The sequence below is a fragment of the Apis laboriosa genome, unplaced genomic scaffold, assembly GCF_014066325.1.
Source record: "Apis laboriosa isolate Shangri-la unplaced genomic scaffold, ASM1406632v1 scaffold4_cov146, whole genome shotgun sequence".
Lineage (NCBI taxonomy): Eukaryota > Metazoa > Arthropoda > Insecta > Hymenoptera > Apidae > Apis > Apis laboriosa.
In genome coordinates, this window is record NW_025223501.1 from 1,247,868 (window position 1) to 1,262,199 (window position 14,332).

At 36.0% G+C, this 14,332-nt stretch overlaps 1 protein-coding gene across 1 annotated transcript in view; it reads left to right on the forward strand.

The window, feature by feature from the left end:
* Positions 1-4,806: 4,806 nt before the first annotated feature.
* Positions 4,807-14,332, forward strand: part of LOC122717278 (acetylcholinesterase-like) — a 123,024-nt gene continuing 113,498 nt past the window's right edge. The window contains exon 1 of the mRNA XM_043941194.1: positions 4,807-6,564. Coding sequence (XP_043797129.1) covers positions 5,418-6,564 — 1,147 coding nt within the window. The 5' untranslated portion in view covers positions 4,807-5,417. The remainder of the gene's footprint in view (positions 6,565-14,332) is intronic.

Genomic DNA, 14,332 nt, shown 5'->3' on the forward strand with positions numbered 1-14,332 from the left:
TCGAAAGATGTTGTGTGTTTAAGGTATCGAGATTTTTATTGATTACGAGAAGCGGAAGGGAATACGTATTTATTACGTCTGAAGACATCGGGAGAAGTTGGAAACTTTTAATGGAGAAGGAAAATAGATAATTATTTTCCAAGTTGTCCCTTTCATTGTCATTTTATTACGCCAACAAAGGGATTTGCTTACGTAACGGGCAACTATTAAAATTTATTGGCTGCGAAATGTAGAAAGTAATTACTTTTGCTACGTCTGACAACAGAATTTTCAAAAGTTTTTAATCACAAAGAAATAGATAATTATTATTTTCTCTTGTTTCGAAATTCTTTGTAATTTCATTAAACACCGACAAAGGGTTTTACATAACTAACGCAAGTATCTAAATTTATCTATTTTTAATGAATACTATATTTTTTCAATCGTTGAAAAATGAAAATTTTTTGAATCGTTGGAATGGTCGAAAAATTATTTCCAAATAATTAATTTATTTCCATTTTCAAATTCCTTGTTTCAAATTTCATTACATTTGTAGAGTTTACTCGTGATATAAATAACGCAAGTATCAAAATTCACCTATTTAACGAATATTATATTTGACGTCAAAATTGTCAAAAAATTATTTCCAAATAATTAATTTGTTTCCATTTTCAAATTCCTTGTTTCAAATTTCATTACATTACATTCGTAGTTTACTTGTGATATAAGTAACGTGATGAAGTATCAAAATTCACCTATTTAACGAATACTATATTTGACATCAGAATTATCAAAAAAATTATTTCCAAATAATTAATTTATTTCCATTTTCAAATTCCTTGTTTCAAATTTCATTACATTACATTCGTAGAGTTTACTCGTGATATAAGTAATGCAAGTATCAAAATTCACCTATTTAACGAATACTATATTTGACGTCAAAATTGTCAAAAAATTATTTCCAAATAATTAATTTATTCTTATTTTCCAAAATAATCGCTTTGCTTACTCAAATTTCATTACATTGGCAAAGAGTTCACTTTTAATATAAGTAACATAAGTATCAAAATTCATCTATTTAACGAATACTATATTTGATGTCAAAATTGTCAAAAAATTATTTCCAAATAATTAATTTATTTCCATTTTCAAATTCAATTGTTTCAAATTTCATTACATTCGTAGAGTTTACTTATGATATAAGTAACGCAAGTATCAAAATTCACCTATTTAACGAATATTATATTTGATATCAGAATTATCAAAAAAATTATTTCCAAATAATTAATTTATTCCTATTTTCCAAAATAATCGCTTTGCCTACTCAAATTTCATTACATTGGCAAAGAGTTCACTCTTAATATAAGTAACATAAGTATCAAAATTCACCTATTCAACGAATACTCTGTCTGACGTCGAAAAATTGTCGAAAAATTAAACGCATAATTGCTTTTTCCTATTTCGAATTCTTTCATAATTTCATCACACTATGAAAGAACTCTTGCTCTTAAATAAAGCGACGACTAGTTGAATATCCGATCGAAAGAAACGGAGGAGAGGAGAGAAGATATTGTTCGGCAAGTTACCATCGAGAGAATAGATCGCGATTCCACTTCGTTATACATTCAGACCACGTCCGGACCGGTCTTCCTTCTAATAACATCACGCATTCCGGATGTCTTTGCATCTCGTTCCATTCGGCTTAGCCCTCGGTGTGAATCCTTGCACATCCCTCGGTCACGTTTTCGCACGGAAAGATCCCTTCTTCCCACGCCAATTTCGAAAATCTTCCCTGATCGTCGAACCCCCAACCTCGCGTGTATTTATGCAAACTCCTCCACGCGAGAAACTTGGACGAATTTATAATATTGTTACGTCGAGGAAACAAGGGGCTGAGGAAAATTTTAACAACGGCAGTTATCGAGAGAATTTGGATGAATTGTCTTTTATCGTTGCATCTTATTATTTTAGTGAATTAAGTTAAAAAATTTGAATATTCGAATTTAAAAATCTTCTATGGCTGACGTCACGATAATTGTTTTACGTTGAAGTCGATTGAAATTTGGAAAATGAAAAGATAGATAATTAGATTAGATGATAGATGATGGATAAAGATTAGGAACTAATATTTCGCACGAATCGGAGAAGTATGCTGTTGAATAAGATATTGGAAATGTTATATTCGGATTTGGTGCCAATTTTCGATTTTTTTATATTAAAAAATCATGATAATATTATTTTCCTCTTTTATCGATTTTGAAGAAGAATTTCGAATTTTCGACGATTTATTGACGAATGAATGCAACGAATCGAATTAGTGATTATTTTTCTGCTGGATTTTAATTTCTCGTTTGACAAGGGAGGTTTCGCCCCTTGGGTCGAGGAATGGAATTAAAGCGACCATATAAGGCGCTACGAAATAGAATCGGTCTCGATTCTTTGCTTTGGATGAAATTGTGATTCGTGTTAAGAAGTAACTTTTCAACTTCCGCCCCCTCTTTTTTTCCCCACAACAACATTTCAGAGATCACGAGAAGAGGAGGGAGCGCTTTGCTTCTTTAATTCTTTTTTTCTTCGAAACGAATCCTCAAAGAAGCGAAACAACTTGTCGTCAAAATTGAACGATATACCGACTACCGATTCAAATATTTATAACTCTTGCTTCCGATGAATTATTGCGAGGATGCTTCATCGGTGTATTACACCGTTGAAAATAATTCAAGAAACGTTTCGCAAAGGAGCAAATCCATTTCTCCCGCTCCATTTATCCTTTCTTGAATTTTAATCGTCCTAAGGCGGTGCCAGGATACCGAATTTCGAACAGAGGTGTTTCCTCCTTTGATTTTGATTCAGCTTCACCTGTTCGAGAACGACGATTTTCGGATTTCACTCATCGCTTGTTAACGCGGACCCAGGATGCGATTTCTTCGCTCTGCAGAGTGATTAAAGGACGGAAGAACGAGATTGAAACTGGTACGAGTGTAGGTGGACAAACGACAGCAAGAACAGTTTGAGGATCAACCTAGTGTATACAGCTAGCGATGGATATAAACGATCGATCAACAGAACAAACAATATTTTTTGGAAATGCATTCAACCATACTTTAATTTTTATCCTGGTAAAATTTCTAGGAATAATCTTTGAAATCTTGGAAATTTTGGAAATGAAATGACAATCTTTGGATTAAGAAAGAATTCATTTTTTCAATCGAATATCTTGATAAAATTGCTGGGAATAACCTTCGAAATGTTAGAAATTTTGGAAATGAGATGAAACTTTGGATTAAGAATAGATATAAACGATCGATCAAGAGAACAAACAATATTTTTGAAAATGATACTTTAATTTTTATTCTGATAAAATTCCGGGGAATAACTTTTGAAATGTTGGAAATTTTGGAAATGAGATGACAATCTTTGGATTAGCGATCGGTCAAGAGGACAAGCAATATTTTTGGAAATGCATTCAACGATACTTTAATTTTTATTCTGATAAAATTGCTGGGAATAATCTTCGAAATGTTGGAAATTTTGGAAATGAAATGACAATCTTTGGATTAAGAAAGAATACTTTAATTTCAATCGAATATCTTGATAAAATTGCTGGGAATAATCTTCGAAATGTTGGAAATTTTGGAAATGAAATGACAATCTTTGGATTAAAAAAGAATATTTTAATTTCAATCGAATATCTTGATAAAATTCCGGGGAATAACTTTCGAAATGTTGGAAATTTTGGAAATGAGATGAAACTTTGGATTAAGAATAGATAAACGATCGATCAAGAGAACAAACAATATTTTCGAAAATGCATTTAACGATACTTTAATTTTTATTCTGATAAAATTCCGGGGAATAACTTTTGAAATGTTGGAAATTTTGGAAATAAGATGACAATTTGGATTAGCTATCGGTCAAGAGAACAAACAATATTTTTGGAAATGCATTCAACGATACTTTAATTTTTATTCTGATAAAATTGCTGGGAATAATCTTCGAAATATTGGAAATTTTGAAAATGAGATGACAATCTTTGGATTAGCGATGGATATAAACGATCGATCAAGAGGATACAATACAAACAATATTTTTGGAAATGCATTCAACGATTATCGAATATCCTGATAAAATTGCGGGGAGAATAACTTTCGAAATATTGGAAATTTTGGAAATGATATTTGTATACGACTAGGAAACATATTTACCTCGAAACTCTAATTATATCGAAGAAATAACTTTCGAAACATATTTAAAGTTTATTGATAGATATCCCTAGCAATTTTTAGACACGATTAGCGATGGGTATAAAACGTATGATCGACTCACGAAAATTCACGAACTCACCGATTTTTATCCGATCCTAAGACAAAATCGCGAGAGGGAAACAAACATTTGTTGAAACGTTTTTAAATTTTGCCGAAAGATTTTCGTGTATACATCGAAAACAGGAGAATATTTGGACGCGATTAGCGATGGGTACGAACGCTCGATCAACATAGTTCAACTCGAACGGAATTGGACGATACTTTTTCCTGATGGAATCGCGAACCCTCCTCTCGAAACTTGGAAAACGCTTGAAACTTTCTCGAACGGGACGGCAATCTTTTAAGAATGAAATTGGCCGAGAAGTTGGAGCAGGAAAGGAATCGAATGGCCATCGCTATGCACGCTCGCGAGGCTTGCGCCAACTCCATCACCACCACCACCACCACCACCACCACCACCACCGCCGCTACCAGGCAAACGCGCACCTCGACTCCGTTCCACCTCTACCGCCTCCATCAGTCGACCCCGTGCAACGCGGCTCGCCGGCCGCCGCGCGAAAATTTTACCCTCTTGCCCGCCTCGATCTGCGCGCGATCCCTTTGTTCGCCTTTCCGCGACGCAGTCGCGCGTCCTTGCGAATCGTCCTTTTTTTTTTGCCGGCCAGTGATCGAAACCGCGCTCTCCTCTTCCATCCTTCCAACGAAACCACCACGAGACCACCGAGACGAAGAAGAAGAAGAACAAGAAGAAGAAGAAGAAGAAGACGAACGAAGAAGAGAATTTCGAGAGAGAGAGAGAGAGAGAGGAAAATAAAATAAGAGGTGATATCGAGCGTGCGTGTATACACACATATATATATATACATATATGTACAAAAATTGTTGTATACAATCCATATATACATATATAGGTGCGTGTTGTAAGGTCACGGTGAATTGGATAGAGCGACGAGAGTGAGAGAGGAGGGACACGGCGTGGTTAGAGAGGCGAACGGAGAGGAGGATTCCGCGCAAAAGCCGGCTCCCACGGCCGGTCCCCCACTCGCTAACTTGTTGAGCCTCTCTCTCTCCTCCTCGCCAGGACATATATATATATATATATACAAACACACATATATATCCTCTTTCTCCCTGGAATAAAGGAAAAAGAAAGAAAGAAAAATCATCATCGACATGAGGACGAGGATCCTACTACTCCTTTTCCTCCTTCTCTCCTCGTGCACCGGCCCGAGCAGGGGCAACGCGGTGTCCCCGCAGAGGGGCAACGTGCACAACGACCCCCTGGTCGTGGAGACGACTAGCGGCCTCGTGCGCGGCTTCCCCCGCACCGTGTTGGACAAGGAGGTGCACGTGTTCTACGGGATACCGTTCGCCAAACCGCCGATCGGCCCCCTCCGTTTCAGGAAACCGTTGCCGATCGAGGCGTGGCACGGCGTGTTGAACGCGACCGTGTTGCCCAACAGTTGCTACCAGGAGAGATACGAGTACTTCCCCGGCTTCCCCGGCGAGGAGATGTGGAACCCTAACACCAACATATCCGAGGACTGTTTGTACCTGAACATATGGGTGCCTCAGAAGTACAGGCTGAGGCACAAGGGGTCGGACGGTGGGTCGGCGAGCAACGGTGGGCCGAGGAACGGTCTCCTCCCCCTGCTGGTGTGGATCTACGGGGGTGGGTTCATGAGCGGCACGGCCACCCTCGACGTGTACAACGCGGACATCATGGCAGCGACCAGCAACGTGATAATAGCCTCGATGCAGTACAGGGTGGGCGCGTTCGGTTTCCTATATCTGAACAAACATTTCACGAATAGCGAGGAGGCGCCCGGGAATATGGGGCTTTGGGACCAGGCGCTCGCCCTCAGATGGCTTAGGGACAACGCGGAGGCGTTCGGCGGTGATCCGGAGTTGATCACGATCTTCGGCGAGTCGGCGGGCGGCAGCTCCGTGTCCCTGCACCTGATCTCCCCCGTGACAAGGGGCCTGGTGCGCCGCGGTATACTGCAGAGCGGCACCCTGAACGCGCCCTGGAGTTACATGAGCGGGGAGAAGGCGAACGAGGTGGCGAGGATACTTGTGGACGATTGCGGATGCAACTCGACAATGCTGAACGAGAATCCAGCGAGGGTGATGGCGTGTATGAGATCCGTGGACGCGAAGACCATATCCGTTCAACAGTGGAACAGTTATTGGGGAATTCTTGGCTTCCCCTCGGCACCGACCATCGACGGGATCTTCCTCCCCAAGCATCCTCTCGATCTGTTGAGGGAGGCCGACTTCAAGGACACCGAGATACTGATCGGTAACAACGAGAACGAGGGTGAGTTCTCCTATTTCTTTTCCATCTTCTCCTCATCTTCGCACGTTGTGTGGATGGAAGACACTCTTTTCCTTTTTAGATGGATTAGTCGATTCTTGTACGTATATTTCTTTTTTCGCAAAGTCAGAAGCAATGAGAAGAAAGAAGAGGGATGTTTCGTTACTTTCAGACGAATAGTTTTATATATATATGTTTTTTCTTCGCGTTAGAAGGAATATTCAGAAGGACTGGATGAGAAGAAAAAAGAGGGGTGTTTCGTTAATTTTAGATGGATAGTTGATAGTTTTATATGTATATATATTTTTTTCGCATCAGAAGGATAAGAAGAAGGAAAGGGGTGTTTCGAAACGTTCGTTACTTTTAAACGAATAATTTTATATATATATATTTTTCGCATTAGAAGGACTGGACGAGAAGAAAGAAGGGGGATATTTCGTTACTTTTAGATGGATAGCTGATAGTTTTATATGTATATATATTTTTTTCGCATCAGAAGGAATGTCCAGAAAGACAAGAAAAAGGAGAAGGTGTTTCGAAACGTTCGTTATTTTTAGGTGGATAGTTATATATATATTTTTTTTTCGCGTCAGAAGGGCGGGATAAGAAGAAGGAAAGGAATTTTTCGAAACGTTCGTTACTTTTAGACGAATAATTTTATATGTATATATATTTTTTTCGCATTAGAAGGAACGTCCAGAAGAACTAGATGAGAAGAAAGAAGAGGGGTGTTTCGTTACTTTAAGATAGATAGCTGATAGTTTTATATATTTTTTTCTCGTCAGAAGGACGGAATAAGAAGAAAGAAAGGGGTGTTTCGAAACGTTCGTTATTTTTAGGTAGATAGCCGATAGTTATAAATATATATATATATTTTTTTTTTCGCATCAGAAGGGCAGGATAAGAAGAAGGAAAGGAATTTTTCGAAACGTTCGTTACTTAGACGAATAATTTTATATGTATATATATTTTTTTCGCATTAGAAGGAACGTCCAGAAGAACTGGACGAGAAGAAAGAAGAAGAGTGTTTCGTTACTTTTAGATGGATGACCGATAGTTTTATATATTTTTTTCTCGTCAGAAGGACGGAATAAGAAGAAAGAAAGGGGTGTTTCGAAACCTTCGTTACTTTTAAACGAATAATTTTATATATATATTTTTCGCATTAGAAGGACTGGACGAGAAGAAAGAAGAAGAGTGTTTCGTTACTTTTAGAAGGATAGCTGATAATTTTATACATATATATTTTTTTTTCGCATCAGAAGAATGGGATAAAAAGAAAGAAAGGGGTGTTTCGAAACGTTCGTTATTTTTAGATGAATAATTTTATATGTATATATATTTAATATAATTATATATAAATATATTTAATATAATTATATATTTAATATATGTATACATATATTTTTCACATTAGAAGGAACGTCCAGAAAAACTGGATGAGAAGAAAGAAGAAGAGTGTTTCGTTACTTTTAGATGGATAGCTGATAGTTTTATATGTATATATACTTTTTTCGCATCAGAAGAAATGTCCAGAAAGACAAGAAAAAGGAGAAAGTGTTTTGAAACGTTCGTTACTTTTAGGTCGATAGCCGATAGTTATATGTATATATTTTTTTCTTCAGAAGGATGAGATAAGAAGAGGAATGTTTCGAAACATTTGTTACTTTTAGACGAATAATTATATATATATATATATACATATTTTCGCAAGGATGGGATAAGAAGAGAAGTATTTCGAAACATTCGTTACTTTTAGGTCGATAGCCGATAGTTATATGTATATATTTTTTTCTTCAGAAGGATGAGATAAGAAGAGGAATGTTTCGAAACATTTGTTACTTTTAGACGAATAATTATATATATATATATATATATATATATATATATATATATATATACATATTTTCGCAAGGATGGGATAAGAAGAGAAGTATTTCGAAACGTTCGTTACTTTTAGATGGATAGCCGATATTTTTATATATATATATTTTTCGCATTAGAAGGAACGTCCAGAAGGACTGGACGAGAAGACAGGAGGGGGATGTTTCGTTAGGTAAAAGCAGGGAGGGGGGAGGAGAACAATGGTTCCGGTGTATTGTATATCGGTGGTTGGATAATAAAACCCAGTATATATATATCGGCGGGGTGATCCTCCCTTTCTTGTTAATGAAAAGCCGCGGACGCGGCTAACAGAAGCCCGCCCTTTCGAAGAGAATTATTAAAGCCCACGGCTTTCTTAAAACCGCGCGTCGTCGTCCCACTCTGGCTAATTAACCTTTGCTAAATGCCTCGGGGACCTGGATATAATAAACGTCTCGCTCTCGTTGCGCGCACGACGGAGATAAAAAAAAAAAAAAAAATCAGATTCTCGAATTTATATCTCTCCTCGAATTTTATCGAGAGGATTTGAAAGGGGAGGAAATTTCGCGCGAAGGGGGAGAAGTTTCGAATAATGGGAGGAGGGATATATTCTATCGCGTGGAAATATTTTGCTTTTAAACGACGAGATCGAAATGTGGTGTATTTTTTAAAGCGAGACGCTTGAATCTGAAGAATTAATAGCCGATCAAGGATCGAACGAGAAGAATAAAAATTTTACTTTCGAGCGTATTCTGAACGATATAATTTCGACGAAGATATGCGTCGAGCGTGAAATATTGAAATAACGTATGAAGATGGTGTCGGTCAGCCAGAAAGAAATACGATTTTCCACGAGTCAAATGTCCATTAATAACAGTTTCTCGCTCGAGTGGAGTCGAGATATAATTAAGTATACATATATATCTTCTCTGTATCTCTCGATTTAAACCGTCTCGATATCTCTTTTTCTCTCGCTTGGAATATTCGATGATTATTCTCTCGATCATAAATCACGCTTGTTCGAGCTTCTCCTCGAATATTCGATCTTCAAATCGCATTGATGGAACAATGGGTGAACCTGTTGGGTTTTCTCAATTGAAGAAAGGAAAAAAAAAAAAATTATGCAATCACGCGAGATTAAATGATTAATCGAGTTCGTTGAGTGCAACGTTCAGTTGGAGAAAAATCTGACGAGTCTCCATTTGTTCTCGCTTGAACGAATCATCGGATCTTTTAGAACTGAATTCTTTAAAAATCTTTCGCACGTCTGACATATATAAATGAGGATAATAAATAACTATCATTTGTTTAAAATTATTTTTATGCCACTCTTTCAAATTCGATTATTCGTCAATTCTTTGACACGTGACGTAATAAATATATCTATAGCATTTTTAATTGTATTATTTCATCAATTGAATTTTGGATTTAAAAATTATAGTACATCGCATCAATAACAAAATTTCGTAATTTTGAAGTGTAAAAGCAAAAGAAAGAGAAGAAGCGATAGGATAATTAAGAGGTTAATTCGCCGTAAGTTTCTTTTTTTTTTTTTTTTTTTTTTAAATCTTCCCTTTGTTTCGTAAATTGGATAAGTCTCTGTCGGAAGGTTTCGCTTCGAAACGATTTTAAATGTCAGTCGGTCGATAGCTGGCTCTCGGGGAAACCCATATTACCGAACCTCTCGTTACCCCCGATAGCCTGAACTATTCGAAAAAGAGGAGGGATCCTTCTAGTGGTAATTGGAAACGTGTAGGTACCGGCCACGATTAGCCAGATCGCATAAAGTATCGGTTTTAGGAAGATTGTGGCCACTTTCTTTTGTAGAATCACTGGTAACCTACTTTCCCCTTTTCGAATCCACTTTTGCCAAGATTTAATTTTATACCCAAAGAGAACGGTAGTAGATCATCCGCGAAACGTTCTTTTAGATATAAAATGTGGAATAGAGAGATTGCGAGATTTTTTCTTTTTTTTTTCTTCTTTTTTTATCACTGAAACACGTTCAAATTTATGAAACTCGTTATGAAAATATATTGTACTTCTAAAATATTTATCATAATTTTCCTAATGTAACGTATGTTCAATCCTTTCAAGGATTATGAACAAGCATCATATCTGAAAAAATTAATTTACACGCATTCAATGTCAATTTCCATTCAAATTATTATATACACATCGATAATTTCATCCAGTCTTTTTTTTATCCTAAATTGGCATCTTTATATCTGAAAAAAAAAAATTATTTACAATTTGGAAAATATAACATTCGAAATTTTTAAATTTATTTTCTCAATTATTACGCCATTGCGCGTTTCTCTTTCTCTTTGTATTTACGCTAGTTTCGGATTGCGCGTTAAATTATAACGTAAAAGAATGTAAAAGAATAGTTTGCGATTTTGCACAGGAAAATGAGCATCTGAGAAAGATACAGTCTCTTCGTGACAGATAATCGGAGAGATAGAGATGAATTCATTTCACGTAACTCTGGGTCGATCTGACGCATCGCGATATATATATATATATGCGTTACTTGCATCAGTAATTTGGCCCATTCAGAGTTACCGTTCGATATGATATCTTGCGCCTGACACCTGTGCAAATTCACGTTGCGACTGACAATTGAGTGTCGCTCTAATGCTGAACCGCTTAACGATATCCCCGTGCATGGGTTGAACATGGTAATTTCACGACCGTGCCCTTTAGGCGTGACCATTTATCACCAGCCTAACCTAAGAATGTGTACATGTGTGATACAAATCGGGTTAGTTATTACGTAATTAGACAACAATGTTGTAAATGAGATACGATTTCTAGATTTTTTTTTTTTCTCTTAATCTAACGTATCTCGATTTATTTAGATTCAAGAAATGTTATGATTGCTAGAGTCAGTTTTTATTCTTTATCCAAAACGATGTTTTTTTATTTTAATAGATTTAGAAATATTGAGTTAGATATAACGTTTGTAAGTGGGATTCAATTTTTAGGTTATGTATTCAAAGTTGTGCTTTTCTAACCTAACATTCCAGACATGTAATACAGATTAGGTATAGGTAAGATGATTTTATTTATTTCTTTTAAAAATTTATCCAAAACAGTAATATTTTTCTAACCTAATCTAACATCTCAATATTCAGATTCACAAATATAGATTTAAATTAGAGTAAACATTACAAGTGAGATTGAATTTTTATTCAAAAAGATGTTTTCTTAATAGTTTAGATTTTTAGATTTAGAAATATTGGGTTAGATATAACGTTTGTAAATGGGATTCAATTTCTTCTTATATATTCAAAGTTGTGTTTTTCTAACATTTCAGACATGTAATACAGATTAGATATAGGTAAGATGATTTTATTTATTTTTTCATCCAAAGCAGTATTTTTCTAACCTAATTTAACACTTCAATATTCAGATTCACAAATATAGATTTAAATTAGAGTAAACATTATAAGTGAGATTGAATTTTTATTCAAAAAGATGTTTTCTTAATAGTTTAATAGATTTTTAGATTTAGAAATATTGGGTTAGATATAACGTTTGTAAGTGGGATTCAATTTCTAGGTTATGTATTCAAAGTTGTGCTTTTCTAATCTAACATTTCAGACATGTAATACAGATTAGGTATAGATAAGATTCTATTTCTTTTAAGAGTTTATTCAAAACAGTAGTATTTTCCTAACCATAATCTAACATTTTAATATTCAGATTTACAAATTATTAATTTAAATAGATTTAAATTAGATTGAACATTGTAAGTAAGATTCTTTTCCTAATACTTAAATTTACAATAGAAATTAGATATAATATTGTAAATAAAATCCAATTTTTAAGTTTCATATCAAACAAATTTTCTTTATTCTAGTTTATCTAACTCTATTCGATGATTCCATCCACTAGATGATATTTTATTTCACACCTAACTCCAACACCTAAATTGATTCTCATTTGAATCATGCCAATTCTAACCTAATTAACTCTAACCATAATTAAATACTCTAATTTATTTTCACTTCCAACTTAAATATTTTAATATTGCATCCATCCTTGTGTGAAATAAAAAACAATAGACACACATAGAATTATTATAAAAAAAAAAAAGAGAAAATAAAATTACTATAAGCATTATCTTTTTCTCGCTTGTAAAGAGACAAGCACTCCTCCCATATTAAAATCTACGTTTGACAAACGAATTTAGAGTATGTTTGCGAGAGAACAAACGCGTGCAAGCAAACAGAAATAACGATGGAAGATAAAGGGGGGGAGAGGAGGGAGTCGAAACGGTGTCGAAGGTTGAGTTGCTCGAGGTGAACGGAAAATTGAAAATGGGATTTGTTTAATTAATCTTCCGCCATCCGGGAAATTAAGGGTGCGACGGGGGTTAGTTTGGAGAGGAATGGAAGTTGGCGTTGAAACGTGGCGTGTTTTCAAACATGGAGAAGGTTCAATTCTGTTTCCCGACGAGCAACTCGCGCCAACTTTGGAAAATCTAGCGAGCCGGATTCAAATTCTTCGCGCACCCCTCCTCCCTCCTTCAACCCCTCCTCCCCCCATTTCTTACTTCTTAACCAACTCTACCGCGATTTCTAACCCGAATTTTAATGGAACATTATATATCCGTGGAAAATATTATTTTCTATTTTCGCTTTGTTCTCGAGAAAAAAAAAAAAGTTGCTTGCAATGTTGCGAAGAATCGAAGAATTTAGCGAACTATTTGACGGGGGGAAAAGCGTTGGATTCGGAATTAAATTCGGAATTTTTTTCCTTCCACTCCGTTACGTTCCGTGGAAAATATTTTTCGATTTTTGTTTTTGCTCCACGAACGAGCCCCAGTTGTGAAGATCGAAAAATTTAACAAAGTTTTGGCGAGGGATTATCTTTCTCGTGTCGATCATGTTACGTTACAAAGTCGGAATTTTTTTCTTCCATTCCCCTATCCATAAAATATTTCTCTATTTTCTCTTCTTCTCGAAGCGAACTTTAGTAAGTGTAGAAAAAAAATACTTCGAGAATAGACAAAAATTGGAAAAAAAAAGAAATTTTGTTTTCTTATAGACATCCATCTACATCGAATTAAGATTGGAATTTATTCCTCTACTCTCTCTTCTCCCCAACAACCCTAAAAAAAAAAAAAAAAAAATAAAGATCGAGGAAGAAATAATTTAATGAAATAAAAATAAAAATCGAAATATTTTGTTCACTCTTTAACCTCAATTATCCAAATGTCTTTTCAATATTTCTTCGCTTTTCATATCATCTCACAAATCTCCAACCCATATCACGAAAAGAATAATATCATTAAATAAATCCAACTGTATTATTATACAATCGATCTCTCTCTCTCTTTCTCTCTCTACCTAATACTTTCCCCCTATCTCGTGTCTCGCTCCGATACGTTTCGACGGTTAATGGACGTCGATTTTTTCCCCTTTTGTTTTCAACGGGACGAATGTTTCAGAATTAAGCGCGAATGGCGGAAAAAGATAGGAGAGCCAGGTGGTGAATTCAGCGGTGGCAGGAGGGGGGATTTATTCGAAATCGTCGCGTCGAAAATTGGGCAGGAGGATGAAAAGCGAAAGTCCCCTTCACCCTTGACCCGGCTCCGACCCCGCTTGAGAATTTCCACCGGTTCTGTGCGCGATTTGCATAAATAAAAAAAACAAGGAGGAAGGAAAGGGGAGGAGGAGGGAGAAAAAGGTAGTTATGGGAGGGACAAACGAACCTCTCTCTATTTTTTTTTTTTTTTTTCCTCTCCTCCCTCCTACCTCGCTTCTCCCTCGCCTCCCCCCGTATTCCGGGGAAAAAACTGGCAGTCCCACTCGTCGTTGCCACCTCTCTATTTACATTCTGTTCCGTATGCGGGGAAAACGAGAATCGTTTTTTTTTTCCTTCTTTTTTTTTTTTTTTT